Below are 17248 nucleotides of genomic sequence, written 5' to 3' on the forward strand. Positions count from 1 at the left end.
TGCCTTGGTTTCTTGCTCTGGCCTTGCTCTTCCCACCTCAGGGCCTTTGCACTTGCTTGCCCTCTGCTTGGCAAGTTCTCTCCCCTTCATCAGGTCTCAGGTGTCACTTCCCTGAGCTGCTTCCTAAGAACAGCACTTATCTGGCCTCACTCTTTCTGTGCATTGCTGTGTTTTTGCCCAGAGACTCTTGTATTACCACCAGACATGCCTCCTCTTTGGAGTGTTGGCTCAGGGACCTTGCTTTGCCCCCTGCAGAACAGAGCCAGGCAGGCTGGGGGAGGGTGTCCAAGATGAGCCCCAACCCAGGGGGCCAAGTCCCAGAGTCCATGGGGGTAGGGACTCCTCACTGTGGAAAGTCTGGGAGGGTCAAAATCAAGTGAGAGCCTTTTGAGGAGGGAGCAGCTTGGGCTGTCCTGGAAAAGTTGGTGAAAAGTTCCTTTCTCCCATGGGAATGTGGCCTGGGTGAGGTGGAGTGCTGTGTGGGGAGGTCTGGATAGTTGGGTGGCTTCTGATTGTGGAAGGGGGTGGCCAGCCTCGGTCTGGGTGGTTCTAGCCCTTCCAGAAGCCCTCCGACCCACTGTGGAAGCCTCCTTCTGCTGTTGACTAGGGATGGGCTCTGCCTGGTGGGTGACCCCTGAGGGGAGGGGAGTCATCCCAAGCCTGGGCCCCTCTGGCCCCTTGGGGCTGTAGTGCTTCTTTTGGCCTAGACCTCCTCTTGGCTGACTTTTCTTTCTTAGCCCTGAGATCACGGGCTTTGAGCCTCAGTTTCCTCCCCTGTGGAACACCTCCCTCTTCTCACAGGATTCAGAGAACACTTGTAAGCCTCTTGGATGCCTTTGGCTGAGTGACTGCTGCTGATTTGTGGTTTCCACCTCCACTCTGGCAAGCTCAGCTGGGCCCTTCCGGGCTCTACACGACCTCTTCCCCCTCCGGACGTGGGCTCCTGCTGCCTCTGCTCCCCTGTGTTCTGTTCTGGGCTGTTCCCATCTCCCTAACCCAGCCCACCCTAGCTTCCTCTGGGCTCTGGGTGGCCCTACCCTGGCCGCTGGCCACAGGCTTATCTGCTGAACAGGCTGGAATTTCAGGCCCCCTGGGAGGGGAGGGGAGAAGGGAGAGGGGGAGGGGCATTCTGGTCCACAGCTGCCTGGGGTGAGGGCCTTCCGGTCCACCTGGACAGATGGGTGTGGAGGAGTAGGAGACACCCCCTCCAGGCTCCCTGCCGTCTCAGGGGTTAGGCCTCCAGCCCCAGGATGGACCGCGTCCTCAGGACTCTGCATTCTGGCTTTTGACCAACCAATCAGATCTCAAGGCAGTGTGGTGGGGCCGATAGAGTTAGCGGGCCGAGTTTTTTATGTATCCAGTTAAGGACGTAAAAAAGAAAACCAAACATCACTCTTTACTCTCACCAGTGTTTTGTAAGGGAAAGGGAAAATTGCTGAAAGAGGAAGGAGATGATTTTAGACTGACCGTCTCCCAAGCAAGGCCAGTTGACTTCCTCAGCCAGGGACCCACAGAAAAGGATGATGAGTCTTTGTGGCCTGGTGTCAGGGGCCAGTGACTTCCAAAACACCAGGACCTGTGTGTGTGAGGCAAGGAGCTTTCTGGGATGGGGGAGGGGTGGGCGGGTGCAGCCCAGCCTCCGTCAGGTTGGCCAGGAGGAACCTAGAAACGTTTTTCTAGTGTTGTATTTCCTTGCAAAAGTCTCAACAGCTTTGCATTCTGCTACGCAATCTGTCTATGTTGGTTATGTCACAAAAGTGCTTCCGTTACATCTCTGGAAGGCGGCAAGTATGCAGCAGCAGGATGAATCTTTTGCAGTAAACCCTGCACGTGCTGCCTGTTACTACCGGGCATCTGGGTGCCTCCCACTTGAGAATGACAAGTGCAGTCTGGGCCTTGGAAAACCATCAGGTTTGGGGGGATCTCTCTGAACCTCAGTTTCTTCATCTATAAAATGGGACAATAGCCCCCACCTCAGGATGTCCTGCTGATCTGAGCCCAGCTGAAAGCGGGGGTTAGGGTGGTGGGCTTCTCTCAAGGGGGGGTCCTTGGACCCTGAACCCTGGGGTCATGCTTTGCAATGTGATCTTTGTGGAGCTTAGAAGGAGGGGTGGTTGTGGTGCCCTCGGCTGGAGGCTGCCAGAAGCCCGGCTGGGGAGGAGAGCCCTTCAGAATGTGAGGTGAGCCGACAGCATTTTTTCCCCCTGGGAGGAAGGCAGGATGTGAGACGCCTGTCCTCAGAGCCAGTCTCTCCTGCTACCACCTTGCAGCCAGCCTGGGGAAATAGAGGTCCTAAGACAGCGGTGTAGAGAGACCAAGAGAAGGGACGCAGGCCCCTGGCCGGGCTTGTCTTTTGGGGGCTGCAACATGTACGTGTGTGTGTGCGTGTGTGTGTGTGTGTGTGTGTGTGTGTGTGTGTGTGTTTGGGGGTAGAGAGAGGGAACTGGAGTCTAGAGGCTCCCTCTCGTCCCTGAGACCCACCTGCCTGGGGCTGCCGGGCCCGTTCCTGGTCTGGAGCCCATCTTGCCACCCTCAGCTACTGTCGGTTTCCCTTTCTCTGGTTTTCTCTCCATTTCCCCTTCCTCATTCTGGGTTCTCCTTGCACAGTGTCTCCTGACCTCAGCTCTGCTTCTTGCCTGGCTCTGTGGCCTCCTTGTGGTTCCCGCTGCCTTCCCACCATGCTGGGGGGCGACCAAAGGGCCGTGGGAGGGAGCCCCATCAGGAAGTGTGTGCGAGTGTATATGCACAGACATGGGGGTGAGCATCAGCAGGTGAACGTGTGGGTGCTGGGTGTACCTGCCGCCTGTGCATGGGAGCCTGTGAGTGTGCACATGGGAGCTGCGTGGGGGGCCTGAGTGCCAGGGAGCGTTCTTGCCTCCTGGAGATGGAATGCTGTTCTTGGCTCTTGCCCAAGGCCAGTGTTTCCACATTTATCTTTCTTAAAAAGTCTTGGAGCCTCCGGGAAGTTGTAAGGGAAAGCCTGATGTGCGGCCAGCCTGGCTCTGCAGGAGGGCCTAGGAGTTTCACTGGCCAGGGCAACTCTGCCACGTGTTCCGGACTTGCTTTCTGGGACCCTGGGCTCTGCTCCCAAGCAGGGACCTGAGTGGCTTCTCCCTCTTGCTGGCCACAGCTGGGCTGGAGTGGGGCCCAACTCCTTCCAAGAGAGGTCAGGCCCCTCCTTCCATCCCTTTCCTCTTGGTCCCTGCCTAACCCTAAGGCACAGCAGGAGCTCTGAGGCTGCTAACCATGTCAGACTAGTCACTGGGAGACCACCAGCCTCTGGGGGAAGTGTTGCTGCTTGCTCTGAAAGCAGAGCCACCTGACTGCTCATCAGGGAGCTTGTGAGGCTCCCTGGAGGGAGGGGCAGACTTTGCTGGGGCTGGATGCTACATGAGAAGATGGAGCTATTTCCTTGTGCCCAGGGTCAAGAGCCACACTTCGGGGGTGGCACCCCATGGAAAGGACCCAGGAGTCAGGAGCCCTTGGGTCTAGCCTTGGCCAGGCCACAGGCCACCTCAGCACTCTGTCCTTCTGTCTTCTTTCTCATTAAGTGGGAGTGCCTTATGGCCACGTTAGAAGAAGAGGCCAAAGAAGGAGCTCAGCCTGCAGCACAGCGCTGGGAAGGGTTCAGCAAGGCTGGTGGGGCATCCCTGGGCCAGACTCACCTGTTGGAGGGGCCAATTGTCTCTGCAACCCCAGCACACTCAGTCACTGGCTAGAGTAGGCCCATGGGTGGTGTGGCCTTGGCTGGAGCGCAGTGATGGGCCCAGAGGTCTAGTTCATTTGCCACAGCAGATGAGATCTGAGCCACGCTTGTTTACAGCCACAGCAAAGCCACAGAGTCCTGGGTGGCCAGCCAAATTACTTAATGTCACAGCCTTACTTTTCTTATCTCTAAATTGGGGGTATGAGTGTGCAGCTCAGAACATGGCCTAAAGATTAAGTGAGATACTCAGGAGGAAGGATACTCAATAGCAATGAACACACCTCCCCCTGAAGACAGCTAGGCTCCTTGGAGAAATGGTGGGCTTTAAGGGCATATGCAGGTGGCAGTGAGTGCTGGGCTTGGGGGCCTACCTCTGTCCTCTCCTTCCTTGCTCTCTCGTGGGTGCTGCTGGGGTCCTGCCCAGCTCCTGGGTTGCTGGAGGGTCTGAGACAAGCATGGGGTCAGGTTCAGGCCACTAGTGTCAGAGCCCATCACACGGGTCTAAGGGCTCGCAGCATCAGCGCGGGGGACCGGAAGGCCAGCTGTGCAGCTCCCTAGCCTGGCCCACCCCAACTGTGTGTGGGAGAGAGGGTGGAGAAGGAGGCATCCAGGCCCCATCACAGAAAGAAAGCCCCAAGGTGTTGGGGGTGGGGGGGCGGTGAACCAGAAACCCGGAGGCCCACGGGCAGAGTGGGCAGAATATGCCAGATTGGCATGTCTACCCTGGGGGAGGCGGCAGCTCTGGCCTTTCCACCCTTGAGGTGTCTCCCTCAGAACAGAGCCCAGTTGTGTGTGCTGAGCGACCTGTGGGAAAACCTGGCCTTCTTTCTGCCTGCCCATCTGTCTGTCTGTCTGCCTGTCCTGCCTGTTTGGGAACCTGTGTGTGAGGTGCAAAGACGCGCATCCTGTCGCTGTGGTCCCCTGACCGCAAGCTCTCCTGGGAGGAAGCTGTGAGGTGGCAGTGCTCAGCCCCCCTGGTGCAGCTCACTTCTCCGCCGACCCTGACAGAGGCAGCGACCGGGCAGGTGCCGAGAGGAGATGATGAGGAAGGTGAAGGCCTGACAGGGTCTCAGCTGGGTGGTGGGTTCTTGCTGGGGAGAGCAAGATGAGTCTTGCTCTGGGTGGTGGGTTCTTGCTGGGGGAGCTGGATGGTGGGGGAGCTGAGACAGGGTCTCAGCTGGGTGGTGGGTTCTTGCTGGGGGAGCTGGATGAGTCTCCCCACTACCTCTCGTGTTGTGAATGTGTGTGGGGGGGTTGGGGTTTGGGGGACGCTCTGGGTGAAGTGTGGGTGGGTCCCCATCTCAGCTGGCTGTGTGAGACGCCTTTGCAGTAGCCATGACAAGGGGTGCTGTAGCTGCTGGAGGAGCCCCCGGCTTTCCTGCTTGGCCCAGAGGCTGGGGACCAGGGCTGATTGGGAACATGGACCTTGCCTCCCTTTGGGCTTCCCTCCTGGGGCCCTGGACTTGGCTCTTCTCCTCAGCCTTGGGTTCTAGAAAGCACTTACTCCTGCCATCTGCCATGCCATTCAGATGTGAGCATGTGTCCCCGCAGTGCAGGGGAAGCCAGCCCCTCTCTGGAGGAAGGAGACGTTAGAGTCCCCCCCTCCTCCCCATAGGGTGTTGTCCCGGATTCAGGGCTCCAAGCAGGGCCACCCGCTGTAGCCCAGTGGGTGAGTGCCTGTAGACCTCTTATCCACACTGTATCTGTGGGGCTGGAGTGTCCTGTGCTGGGTGGGGTCTACTGGGTTCCCCTCCTCCAGTTTCGGAGGTTAGGAGTGGCAGAGCAGCTCAGAGCTTGCTCCTGGCTGTAAGACCTTAGGCTACGGGGCCTGATTTACCCACGCTCACCTGCCACCTTGTCACACGGCGGTGAAGACTCTTACCTACAGGAGGGAGCACTTGGTGTCTGTAAAGTGCTTTGCTCAGTGCCGGTGAACAGTCAGTGATGAACTGCTCCTAGTTCAAACAAGACTGGCCCTGGGGGGACCTTCCTGTTCCTCTGGGTTTGGTGGTCACGCAAGCATGGCTGTGTAGAGGCACATGGGCCTGTCCCCAGGAGGCCCCAGGAAGAGAGGTGAAGGTTTGGCAGGACTCCCCATACTGGGCGGTGGGAGTGGGGTGCTCTGGGCTGTGAGAAAGGCCACAGCAGAGAGGCTGGGAAGGGGCCCCTCCCTCTTCCGAAGCTCCCCCCACTGAGCCCTGGTGAGCCTCCTGCCCTGCGCAAGGAGGGGCTGCTGGCCCTGGTTCACAGCACAGGTTCAGTGAGGCCGAACTGTGTGTGGATGTTGTCACAAGGAGGTTTGTTTCTGCCACCAGCTGCTCCTCTCTACCCTGCCCTGGACTGTTCCTTCTGAGGACATCAGCTCCACTGCTCTCGGGCTGGGCTGAGGATGTGTTGAGAAGAAACAGTGGCACTGATGAGGCTTTCCGGGCTGCTGAACTGCCCTCCCTCCCTCCCCCGGGCTAACACCAAGGTGTGGCAGGGTCTGTGCACCTGTCTTCTGCCCCATCGTGAGAAAGGCCCTCTGTGTTTATTACAAAGGGAGACACACGTGACAAGTGCGTAAGTGTGACACTGGTGTGTCTGGGGCTCTCCCCCTACATGACCCTGGACAGACCATGGGAATCCTGCCTCTGTCCCCACCTCCTGCTCATCCTATAAGGCCATCTTCATTGTCCTGCATTCTCTGGGCCCCTGGGGGCCAGGCCCCTCTAGATGCCCAGAGTCCCCCAGCCACTCTCAGTAGTCTGTGTGTGAGCTGGGCACAGGGAGGCCCCACTAACCACGTATTGAATGGGGGGAGCACCTGTGTCCCTAAGGCCTGTGGCCTTGGCCACGCTTGCCTCCTGGTGAGCAGAGGGCTGAGTGTGTGCATGTGTGTCCTAATGAAGGCACTGGATGAAGGGGGCTGAGTGTGTGCATGTGTGTCCTAATGAAGGCCCTAATGAAGGGGGCTGGACAGAGCAGCCCTGAGGCCTCCCCTGGGGACGGGGACAGATCTCAGCATGGCAGAACAGCTTCAGGTGGCAGGGAGGGGGTGGGTCGTGGTCTGGGCTCCCCAGCAGCCGGTCATAAAGGTCTGTAAGCCAGTGGCTGAGCCATGGCAGGAGTTCCAGTTACAGAGGTTGGAAAAAAGGAAGCTGGTAGCAGGAAGCTGTGGGATTTTTACCGGACCGAATTTTGTCTTTGTCCTTGCTCCGAGGCAGGCAGTGCTCGGCTTGCTTTTCCCTCTAGTAGCCACACCAGCAGCACCTTGAGAGCGGGAACCCAGGCTGTGTGACCTTCTGTCACCTATAAAATGGGGTAGGTGCAGGGGGGAGATTAACGAGGCCAAGGCCAGCATTCACTCACTGGGCGTTTTCCTGAAACACAGCCCTGCAGCCATGCCGTGGTTACCGTTCACAGTGTGGACAGGTTGTGGTTACCGTTCGTGGTGTGGACAGGTTAAGCAGTTAGCCTGAGGTCACGTGGAGCCAGGAGCCTACCCCACCTTCCCGTGCTGGTCACTCCCCTGCACACGGCCCCTTCAGGCTTGGGACCCGCTGGAGTGGGCCTGGGTTATTCAAGACCGGTCCTCAGGTCATGTGAGTGCCAATCCTAACCCTCATCCTAATGTTGACCTTTCACGGTCAGCTTTCTGTCTGTGTGTCTGGCTGAGTACTTTCTGTATGCAACCCTCCCATTTTGCATAAGAGGATACTTAACCTGAGAGATGGGATGTTCTGTTGAAGGTCATGGCTTAGATTAGCCATCAGACACCAAGAACAAATTGTGCGTCTGCCCTGTGCCCAGCCCTTTGCAGGAACTGGGAACATGTAAAAGGCTGGACACTGTCTCTGACCTCAGACGGTTTGCATGGCTGGGACAGAGAGCCAGAGGCAGACACTTGGGCACATCCCACAGCAGTGAGGAGAGTGGATCCCGGGCCTTCAGTGGTACAGAGTGTTGTTGGGGAGAGAGAGGGCAGGGGCAGCTTTGCAGAGGTATCATATGAGCAAAGTTTTGAAGTGTGGATAGGAGTTTACTGTGTGTGCATGCATGTATGTTCAGTGTGTGTGCGCCTGAATTATGTGTCGTGTCTTGGGATGCTATCAGTCTGGGCCCAGTGTGGGGGTTGGTGGGTGTTAGGCTTGGCCCCTAATTGTGTGAAGGTTGCTCTGAAGGCCTTTTAGGAGATTGTTGTTACTCGAGTATGCCAGGTACAGACACATGTTTTATAGATATGAGCCTTAAGGTGGGTGCTGGTGTTCTGTTTATCCATCAGACAACGCACTTGAAGTTCAGAGAGGAAGTGCCTTTTCTAAACGGTCTTCTCACTGCCTGGCATAGCTCACTGTGGCTGGCCGTCCTCAGGCCTGCAGGTGTCCCTGGTGGGGAGCCGTCTGGGTGGAGTGCATTGCCGGTTGGGGAAGTGGGGGCCGCGTGTGCGTGTCTGTGTAAATCTGGGGGCTTGGAGCCCTCAGGAGCTCTGGTGGCAGGATGGGCACTGGGGACCTTTTGCTGACAGAGTACATCTCCTCGGGGAGAAGGGAGACAGGGGGGTGGACAGGGCCACCTTCCCAGTCTTCCTGTCTCGAGGGCCAACCAGGCCTGGACCCTGTTCCCTGGGAGCCTCTTACTGTCTCTTGTGGCCTCTCTTGACTTCTGGAAGTTCTTTCCCACCTGGTGTTCCATTTCTGACTTTGGAGGTGGTGGGGCCAAGGGGCCGGTGTCTGATAGGGGGTGAGTCACCTACTCAGGCTCAGTGCAGAGCAGGCCAGGTGCCTCCACAGCTCCTCCCTGTTTCCCCAGGACCAGCTGGGTATTGCTGCCAAGGGAGGAGTGGGGGAGCCCGTGGACGGTGGGAAGTGCCAAGTTTCTTGCTCACGGGGGTTTAGTTTTGCTCTTTTCCTCTCACCTCAATATCAGCCTGCAGCTGCCATGGCCTGATAAACCGTGTTGTGACCATTATAGCACAAAGTTGTTGGTGGGCCGCCCTCTCATGCCCACTCTGCTCCTCCCACTGCCCACGTCCTCCCCCAGCATCCTCTGTGACTTCTGGTCACCTTGAGCTATTCTGAATTTCCTGGTAATGTTCCTCATCTCTCTGGTCTCCTCGCTTTGCTGCATGCTCTCCCCGGCCGTCTGAGCTGCCACTTCCCCCAGGAAGTCTTCCCTGATTGCGCAGGCTGCGTGGGATCCCTACCCCGGGCTCCCATAGTCCCATGTGCTTCCCTCTGTCTGGCTGGATCCATGTCTGATTGATGTCTGTTGCCCCAGCAGAGATGCCCATGGCTGTTGTACATAGCAGGCACTTGACGAGATGGCTAAGCGTTCTCCATGCGGAGAGTGGGTCTGAGAGCTAACAGACCTTGCCGCGGTCCCCGAGCCAGCTGGACAGGGTGCAGCAGGACAGCACGGGCCATCCCAGGTCCAGTCAGGGCTGGGAAGGTCCAGACTCTGTTCTGGGACAGGGCCTCCCTTGGTTCAGGCCACCTTTTCTCCCTCTACCTGCCACCCCCACCCACTGCCACCTTTCCTTCTCATTCTTGTGGGGTTGTGGCCACTGCTTCTGCTGAATGTCTCAGCGGGGTCCTCCTGTTTCCTGTGGGGGTGCTGTAAGTGGCGGTGGGGGGTGGGTTCTCTGCCTTCCCTGTCTTCCCATAAACCCACCTTGTCTCTGCTATAGCTTCCCCTTTCGGCACCCATCTTTCATCCTTCTCTTTCCTGGCCCTCTCCTCCCCTGTTGTCTTCACCCCTCCTAGCTTCCACCTCCCTATCTCTCTCGTCATACTTCCTCTCTGGCTCCTGCTCCTCCCTCTTTAGGTCTTTCCCCCTCTTCTGGCCTTGGGTCTCTCTGCCCTAACCCATCCGTCTCGGCTCCCCCCACACAGCTGAGAAAGCACAGTGTGACTCACCACGGGGAGAGTCCACCTCTGAGATGTCTAGCTGGGAGTAGAGCGGGTGGCTGCAAGCCTGTGTGTGTGTGTGTGTGTGTGTGTGTGTGTGTGTGTGTGTGTGAATGCATGTGTGTGAGCGTGAGTGTGTGGTGCCAGCAGTGTGCCTGGCACGGCCTGCTGGGCTGTAGAGAAGGGAGCAGGGCAGCTGGGGCAGGTCACTTCTGAAAGTCTAGTCAGATTGGGACACAAAGAGCCTGACCCCCAGCCACCCTTTGCTGCCTTCCTTGTCCTGGGGCTGTTCTGCTCCTCCCTCTGGTATTCACAAACTCTCGGCCCAGGAAATGGAGTTATGTGGGAGAAGTGGGGCTGCCCTTACCTGGCCCCTCTTGTGCTCAGCTCACATTTTAGCTGCCAGGGTTGGGGCGGAGCCCCAGGGTCACAGTGTGAGATCAGCAAAGAGGGGGCCCTGACCCCACAAGCTGCCTTTGGAGCTCCCCTCCTCCTGGTTTCAGTCACTACAGCAAACCTGACCCAAGTTGCTCCTCTTGGCTAATGGGCGAGCCCTGGATAGAGGATGGGGAGGTCTCAAGACTTGATGGACTCAGGGTTGCCTTTGGGGATCCCAGCAGCCACGAGACCTTCTGATGGTCTTAGTGCCCTGGGCTGGGTGATACTGGCGGTGGGCCTCCAGGACCCTGGTCGGGGTGGGGGGGCTGTCTGTGGTATTGGCGATCGGGCATTCTTGGTTTCGCACTCACTTTCTCATGGTAACACTCCCTTCTCTGTCTGCCTTGGCAGGTCCTCCAGAAACTAGGGAAGGCGGACGAGACAAAGGATGAGCAGTTTGAACAGTGTGTCCAGAATTTCAACAAACAGCTGGTAAGTGTGGGTGGCCTTTGGCCTTAGGGAGCTTGTGCACAATGGAATTGTGGCTTCCAGGTAGAAAATGTCAAGAGCTGAATTTATGGAGTAAGAGAGCGTGGAGCAGGGGCCCGTGCAGGCTGATGAGGTTACAGAGGACTTCTTGGAGGAGGGAGCAGTGGTTCTGGGCGTAGTCCATGGGAAAGAAGAAGGAGGCCTGGGGGAGGGGGGTGGCGTTCGGGTGGGAGCAGGTAAGGGGTTTTGGCCACACTCTAGAAAACCTTGGACGTTGAGGCAAGTGGGAGCTGAAGAAGCTTCTTGGGAGGAGAGTGGCATTTGCAGAGTGTACTGTGGGAGCAGAGCAGACAGGATCTGGTGTGAGCAGTTGCTAAGCATGGCCCGGTGTGCCTCCCAACATCCCTGTAAGGTATCTGGTGTCATCGTTCCCTTTTTATAGATGAAGCAGAAAGGCTCAGAGAAGCTGAGTAATTTGTCCAAAGCCATCTTGTTTTGGGAGTGGATTTAGATCCATACTTGTTTGGTCCCAAAGACTACAGTGGCACTGTTATCAGGTCCCTTTGCATAGGTCAGAGACCAGTGACAGAAGGGGCTTAATCACATTGGCAGCCTGGGGGCAGTGGTTCGATACAAGAGAGGACTTCTTCTATCTTCTTGACTGAAGGACCCTGAATGCCTCAACTGGGACGTCCCTGAAACTTTTTCCTCACATGAATCTGCTGAGTCTAGAATAAGCCACTTCTGTGGCTGTGTCTGAGGACATAGAAGTGGGGAATGAGATGACCTTGGTGACTCTCCCTTCCTGGGGAAGGGCTGAGGTAGTAGGAAGTGAGGGAGAAGTGGGCCGTGGCCCCATGGCTTCTGCAGGCCAGGCTCAGTGAGTGACAGATGGGGGTGGAGGCCAGGAGAGGCCACAAGGAGTAAGAATCGGCATGGGGGTGGGGTTAGGGCCTAAGCTGTCCTGGGAAAGGGGCCAAATAGGCCCAGACCAGTCTTCTTCCTCCTCCTTGTTCATGTCTGAGGCCACTGAAAGCACTGAAGGTGCCCACCAATGCCTCTGCAGCTGGAATGCAACCTGGGGGAGGGGGTCCTCTTTGGAGAACTTTGACAATTCACTGGCAGGGGGCTGGGGACCATGCTGGGAGATGGCTGGGGTGACAGGGGAGGGCCAGGGAGCATATTAGGAGAGTTAAAGAGCAGCTAAGGAGAAGGTCAGAAGGCAGCTGGGAGAGGTTGGGGAACATGTTGGGAGAGGGTCTGGAGGCATGCTGGGTCAGAGTTGGGGGCATGCTAAAAGAGTCCCAGGGAGCATGATGGGAGAGGGCCGGGGGCGTGCTGGGAGAGGGCTGGGGACATGCTGGGAGAGTCCCAGGGAGGATGCTGGGAGACGGCTGGGGAGGAGGCTGGGAGAGGGCTGGGGACATGTTGGGAGAGTCCCAGGGAGGATGCTGGGAGAGGGCCGGGGGCATGGTGGGAGAAGGGGATGCAGAGAGCAGCTTGGAAAGTCCCCAGGACCAAGTTTATCCTTGCCTGTCAGAGGAGCTCTGTTGAAAGGTTCCTTAGGGCAGGGATAGGAGCCCTCATGGCTGATTGTCCCCCAGGCTGCTAATGGGAAGTGTTTCAAGGCCCCAGTAGGTGCCATGACAGAGCCATCTACTGCCTCTGTGGCCCTGGGTGAGCCCCTGCTCCTTGGGCCTCAGTTCTCTCACCTGCAAAATGGAGGTTTGGCTAAGAACCCTGAAGTCTTTGCTTCTGATTCTGTCACCTGAAAGCTCCAGGGGTCTGTCCCCTACTCAGCTGGCTTCCTCAGGTTGTGGGATGCTCTGAAAGCCCTTGGGGGAATCAGTGTTGCTAGAGTACCTACTATAGACTAGGCACTAGATATTAACCTTGCGTTCTTGACTATAGACTAGGTACTGCTTGTATTTTACAGACACTAACCTTGCATTCTTGAGGCGGATGCTGATATCTTCCATTTTACAGATGGGTACTTGAAGCTCAGAGGGGTTAAGCGACTCTTCCAAGGGCACACAGTGGTGTGGTGTCCAGATCTGTCCACTCTCAGGCACCCCTTCTGGAGCTGAGTCCCAGGCCTGAGGACAGCTGGCTGGGCTGGGGAGAAGGGTTAGGGCTCCTGAGCTGGGCAGGGGGTGATGGGGCTGCCTCAGAGCAGGCTGGGCTGTCTGGTGGAAGGAGAAAAAGCACAGGTTTGGGATCTGAGGTTCCCTGTGGTCTGGCCCCAGTGCTATGACCACAGCATTGCTTTCCACTTTCGTCCCTCACAGTCACCCTCTCTGGGCCCCAGCTCTGGACAGGGAGTCACTCAGTGATCCTTGGGCTCAGGGACCAGGCAGTGAGGCCAGAGTTAAAGATAGCTGGTGCGGGTGGCGGGCATGGAGTGGTCACTTGAGCTGGGGCTCTGTCTGTCCTCAGATTGGGGAGGGTGGCTGGCTTTTCAGGGGCCGAGCAGGAGGGGGTGGATTTGAGGTCTCATTTGAAGCTTGGGGTGACCCTCTCTTGGGGTTTAAGGCAGCCATGCAGTTCTGGATTTGATTGGTGTATGGGGGTAACTGGGGCCCTGGGCTTGAGTGACCCCAGGAAAGGCGGGGTGGAGGCTGAGTGTGGAAAGTCTGGAAGCTGAGTGTTCTCCTGCTCTTTATCTGGGAATACCAAGCAGAGTGGGCCCAGCGCTAGTCGGGGACTAGGATGGCTGGGAATATGGGTTTCAAGGCAGCAAATCTACCCCTCCCTCTGGGTGCCCTAGGTGAGGGTGTAGGTCACCTGGCTGTCGCCGGCTCTCACAGGGGCACATCAGACCCCTTCCTGGCCCCACTTAGTGCCAGTCTAGCCCTTCTGCCCTCTGTCCCTGCACTGGGGAACCCCAAAGGGCCCATTCACCTCCTCCACTACCTCCCCGCAGCTCAGGTCCAGCTCAGGCCTTTCTGGAAGCCATCCTGGGTCCTCCGGGTGGGCCATGCTCTTTGTCCTGGGGCCACCTGTAGCTTGCACCCCAGGGCTCATTGCTGCTGTTTGCTTTTCTCGCTGAGGGGGCACAGGCCTGATTCCTTCTCGTTCTTAGGGCCTGCTTGGCTCAGAGAGGGCATCTCTGGCTATTGAGTGATGATCCTCTGAAACTGACTGCAAGCAGCAAGAGTCAGCCGGAGCCAGAGAGGGTCCATGTGGGAGCCCCCCGCACTCCCTGGGAAGATAGGAGCTTAGGTCTTCAGACCACTGGTCGGGGCTGACGTCAGGGAAGGCAGGGAGCACCCTTTGAAGGGATGTCTAGCAGGGATATGGGGTGCTGGCCAAGCCACCCCCTGTGCAACTGCCCTGGGTTTTGGTACTGGGTAGTTGTGTCCTTCCAGAATCCTCTGAGTCCAGAGCCCACAGAGCCAGGCTGGAGGGACTGTGCTTTTGAGCTTTATTCTTCTCCCAGCTGCTCTGCAAGGGGTGTTAGAGCCCTGGGAACCTCCAGAGAGTTGTTTCTTGGATGCTCTATTGGGGGGTGGGGGGGTGAGGGAACCAGTTTGGGAGCAAACACACAGGTTCTGTGTTGGCCTGAGCGCTGGCCTGCCTGGGGGAGGGCTGTGTCTGGTCCCGGGGACTGACTGGGGAGTGTGGCTTAGGGGCCCAGCTGCGGCTGGCACATGCGAGGCAGAGCTCTGGGCGGCCCCTCGCACATCTGTGCCCAGTGTGCCTGCTCACAGCGAGGCCTTGTTTGGGAAACACAAGGAGCCCTGGTACGGCCTGAGGCCCGGGCAACCACGGCAAGCCACCCCACGGAGACCCCTTCCTCGGGGTGATGTGTATGATGCTGGGGAGGGGAGTGGGATGACAGAGCTTGGCAGGAAGAGAAGCTGAGTCTGGAAGATTCTGCCGGCTCAGATGAATGCAATGGCATCACATCATGAACACACTTGAATCTTCACCTCAGCCGCCAAAGCGTCAAGAGTGGGAATGGCCCTTCTTCATTCCCGGTCCCGCACGGTCCACATCTGGCCCGAGATAGAATTCCAGAGAGCTTTGGATGCTGTGGCCTGGCCTCCTTTGATCTCTGATTTCTTCCTTTGATCTCTAATTAACAAGCCTCAAACTCTAAAGTTCTCAGAATTAGGTGTGGCCACGGTTCTATAGGCTACTCTGGGGGGACTGAAGGAATTTTGGAGAGGGTTTTTTTTTCTTCCCTAACTGTACATCTTATGCACTGCCCTGAAACCCTTCCTGCATGACACCTCTGCTGTTTTCTGGAAGCATTAATTGTAATAAGTAGGCAGCTGCGGTGGGACCCGAGTGTCCAGGCTGTGGGGGTCCTCACTGGGTCTTCCAGTCCGTGAACACCGGGCAAGCCACTGAACCACTCAGCTTCCTCGTCGGTCAGGTGGGGACAAATGATACCACGAAGATGGTGCAGGGAAAGAACCAGCTGGTGCGTGATGCTCTGGGGACACTGCGGGAGGAAGAGGAGGCCCTGGCTGTGAGGAGGGAGGGCCTGTTTGGGGGGCGGGGACAGGAGAGGTTTGAGGGTGCCTGGGTGAGCCTAGGAGGTTGGTTGTGTCCCTGCTTGCCCTCAGCTGGAGTAGAGACCACCTGTCATCTGCAGAAGCGCCAGGCAGGCCAGGAGTGGGGCTGTGGCTGCTTGCCGGGTCCGTGTCTATCTCGCCCTCCACCAGGGCAGGGGGATCCAGGGGTGTTGCTGACACGTGAGCAGGGAGGGCAGGGAGGCGCCAGGACGGTGCTCCTTCCCTGCAGAAGTCAGCTTCTGGCACTGCCACCCTTGGCTCTCCAGAGGCCCTGCCCTCCTCATGCTTCCCCCCTGCCCCGCATCACCATCGTCCGCATAAAGCCCATCTCCTGAAGCTGGGGGCCTGGCCTGGCTCACTTACGCTGTTCCCTGAGCACATGTGAGCTTGTGGTCTGCCAGGCGGGGCTCGGTCACCCCAGCTGGCAGATGAGGAGACCAAGGCTCAGAGAGGTTCGGTAACTTGCTTGAGGTTTCATGTCTAGTAAGGGCCTGACTTGGGCCTTCATAACTCTAAAGCCTGTGTGTGTGCTCTCCCACTTTACACATGGCCTCTGGACACTTCAGCATCTCACTGTTGGTGGTCTCGTACGTCACCTGTTGCCTCAGCCTGTTGGCCCCCTCTCTCCCCTGGGACTCCGCTTTCCTGCTCCTGCCTTGTGTGGTATTGATTATCCAGAGGGACTGGAGGCTTTGCCCAGGGGCCATCCTCTGTACCGGTCCTGCTGCCTCAGGAAGCTGCTGGGGCTGCCTCCCCAGCTCAGGGTCTTCCCTGCCTGGCCCAGTCCCCTGGCCAGCCTTTTCCTACCTCCTGCCTCCTCCCTCTTGGCTGGGCCAGTGTCCTGAGAGTCCCGGGCGTGACCCTGCACTTCTCTGAAGCCTGGCTAAGCCATTCCCTTCCACCTCTGCAGCCCACCTGCCCACCCCTTCCAGTGCCATCCTCTGTCTCTGGCACGATGCAGTGGGAGCCTGCCGGCCTGAGCTTTCAGGACAAGGTGCTGGGTGTTCCACTCCTGTGTTCTGTGCTCATTGGTCACCTGGTCCCCGGTCGTGTGAGAGCATGCCTGGGGGCTGCCGACCCCATTGTATGTGTGTGCCATTCAGCCCGTGCCCCTGTGTCTTATTCAGGGTGGAAAGGTCTCCATTTTCCTGCCTTCCTTACAGGGCTCTGAAGAGTGCCTGCAAGAGGCAGGTGCTGACGGGCTCAGGACAGATATCCTTTGGGGTCAGGGCCCCTGAGGCAGGGGTGGTGCTGAGGAACGCTGGAGGCCCAGTACATTCTGTCGCCAGAGAGGCAATAGCTGCTGTGCTCCGAGTGGTGCTCCAGGCTGGGTTGTGCTCGGGGGCTGTTCCGCATGTCTCGTCTCCTCTCATCCCGCTGGTGCCCTGATGAGGACAGCTGATCTGTGCCAGCTGTCAGGAGCAGCCTGCATTTGTCCACGCTGGGGTGCAGGAAGGATGGGGACAGGTATGGGGTGTGCCCCGGGCCCTCATGCTGTCCTTGTCATTCTCTCTGTAGACCGAGGGCACTCGACTGCAGAAGGATCTCCGGACCTACCTGGCCTCCGTCAAAGGTAAGGGGCAGGTGGGGCTCTTGGGGCACACCCGGCCTGGGGAGGGGGGCTTCATGGGACACTGAAGGACCTTTGCCATGTGCTGCTGATGGGTGCAGAGCTGGGAAGGGGAGCAGGGTTTGTGGTGGAGGGGTAAGGGCTGGTAGTGGGGACCCACACACCTCCAGGGCCTTTGGAGGTGGGGGCAAGAGTGACCGTGGCCCTGGCTGCAGCATGGCCCTTCTGCCCCACAGCCATGCACGAGGCCTCCAAGAAACTGAACGAATGTCTGCAGGAGGTGTACGAGCCCGACTGGCCTGGCAGGGATGAAGCAAACAAGATAGCTGAGGTGAGCGTGAGGCAGGTGGCCTCAGTCCTTCCCGGAAGGCCCTCCTTGTCTCAGCTCCCAGCCTGTTCCTCGCCCATGGGGACAAGCCCTTCTGGTTTTCAGGCATCCACATGCCATGTGCCCTTGGGCAAATCACTTTGGCTCCCTGACCCTGGGCTTATCCATTCCCTTAGAGTTGCCCCATGAGAGGCCACAGGGCAGGAGTGATTTTATAGTACACCCATTCCACACCCAAGGAACCCAAGCTTCTGAGAAGCCTCTGAGCTGCGAAGTGATGGGGCTGAATCTGACCCCAGGTCGCTGGGAGGAGAGGGCGGGAGACTGGGTGCGGCCCAGCTCGCCCGGCCGTATACTCAGGGACTC

At 58.0% G+C, this 17248-nt stretch overlaps 1 protein-coding gene across 10 annotated transcripts in view; it reads left to right on the forward strand.

Moving 5' to 3' along the window:
* Positions 1 to 17248, forward strand: part of BIN1 (bridging integrator 1) — a 55309-nt gene that overhangs the window by 16858 nt on the left and 21203 nt on the right. For 8 of the 10 annotated variants that reach the window (XM_042954117.1, XM_042954108.1, XM_042954111.1 and 5 more), the window contains exons 2-4: positions 10384 to 10464; positions 16503 to 16557; positions 16791 to 16885. In XM_042954117.1, the coding sequence (XP_042810051.1) occupies positions 10384 to 10464; positions 16503 to 16557; positions 16791 to 16885 (231 nt within the window). Of the gene's footprint in view, positions 1 to 4379; positions 4757 to 10383; positions 10465 to 16502; positions 16558 to 16790; positions 16886 to 17248 lie in introns of those variants that run through there. The other 2 variants (XM_042954109.1, XM_042954116.1) reach the window with 2 other exon arrangements.

Source organism: Panthera leo, chromosome C1 (genome assembly GCF_018350215.1).
Source record: "Panthera leo isolate Ple1 chromosome C1, P.leo_Ple1_pat1.1, whole genome shotgun sequence".
NCBI lineage: Eukaryota > Metazoa > Chordata > Mammalia > Carnivora > Felidae > Panthera > Panthera leo.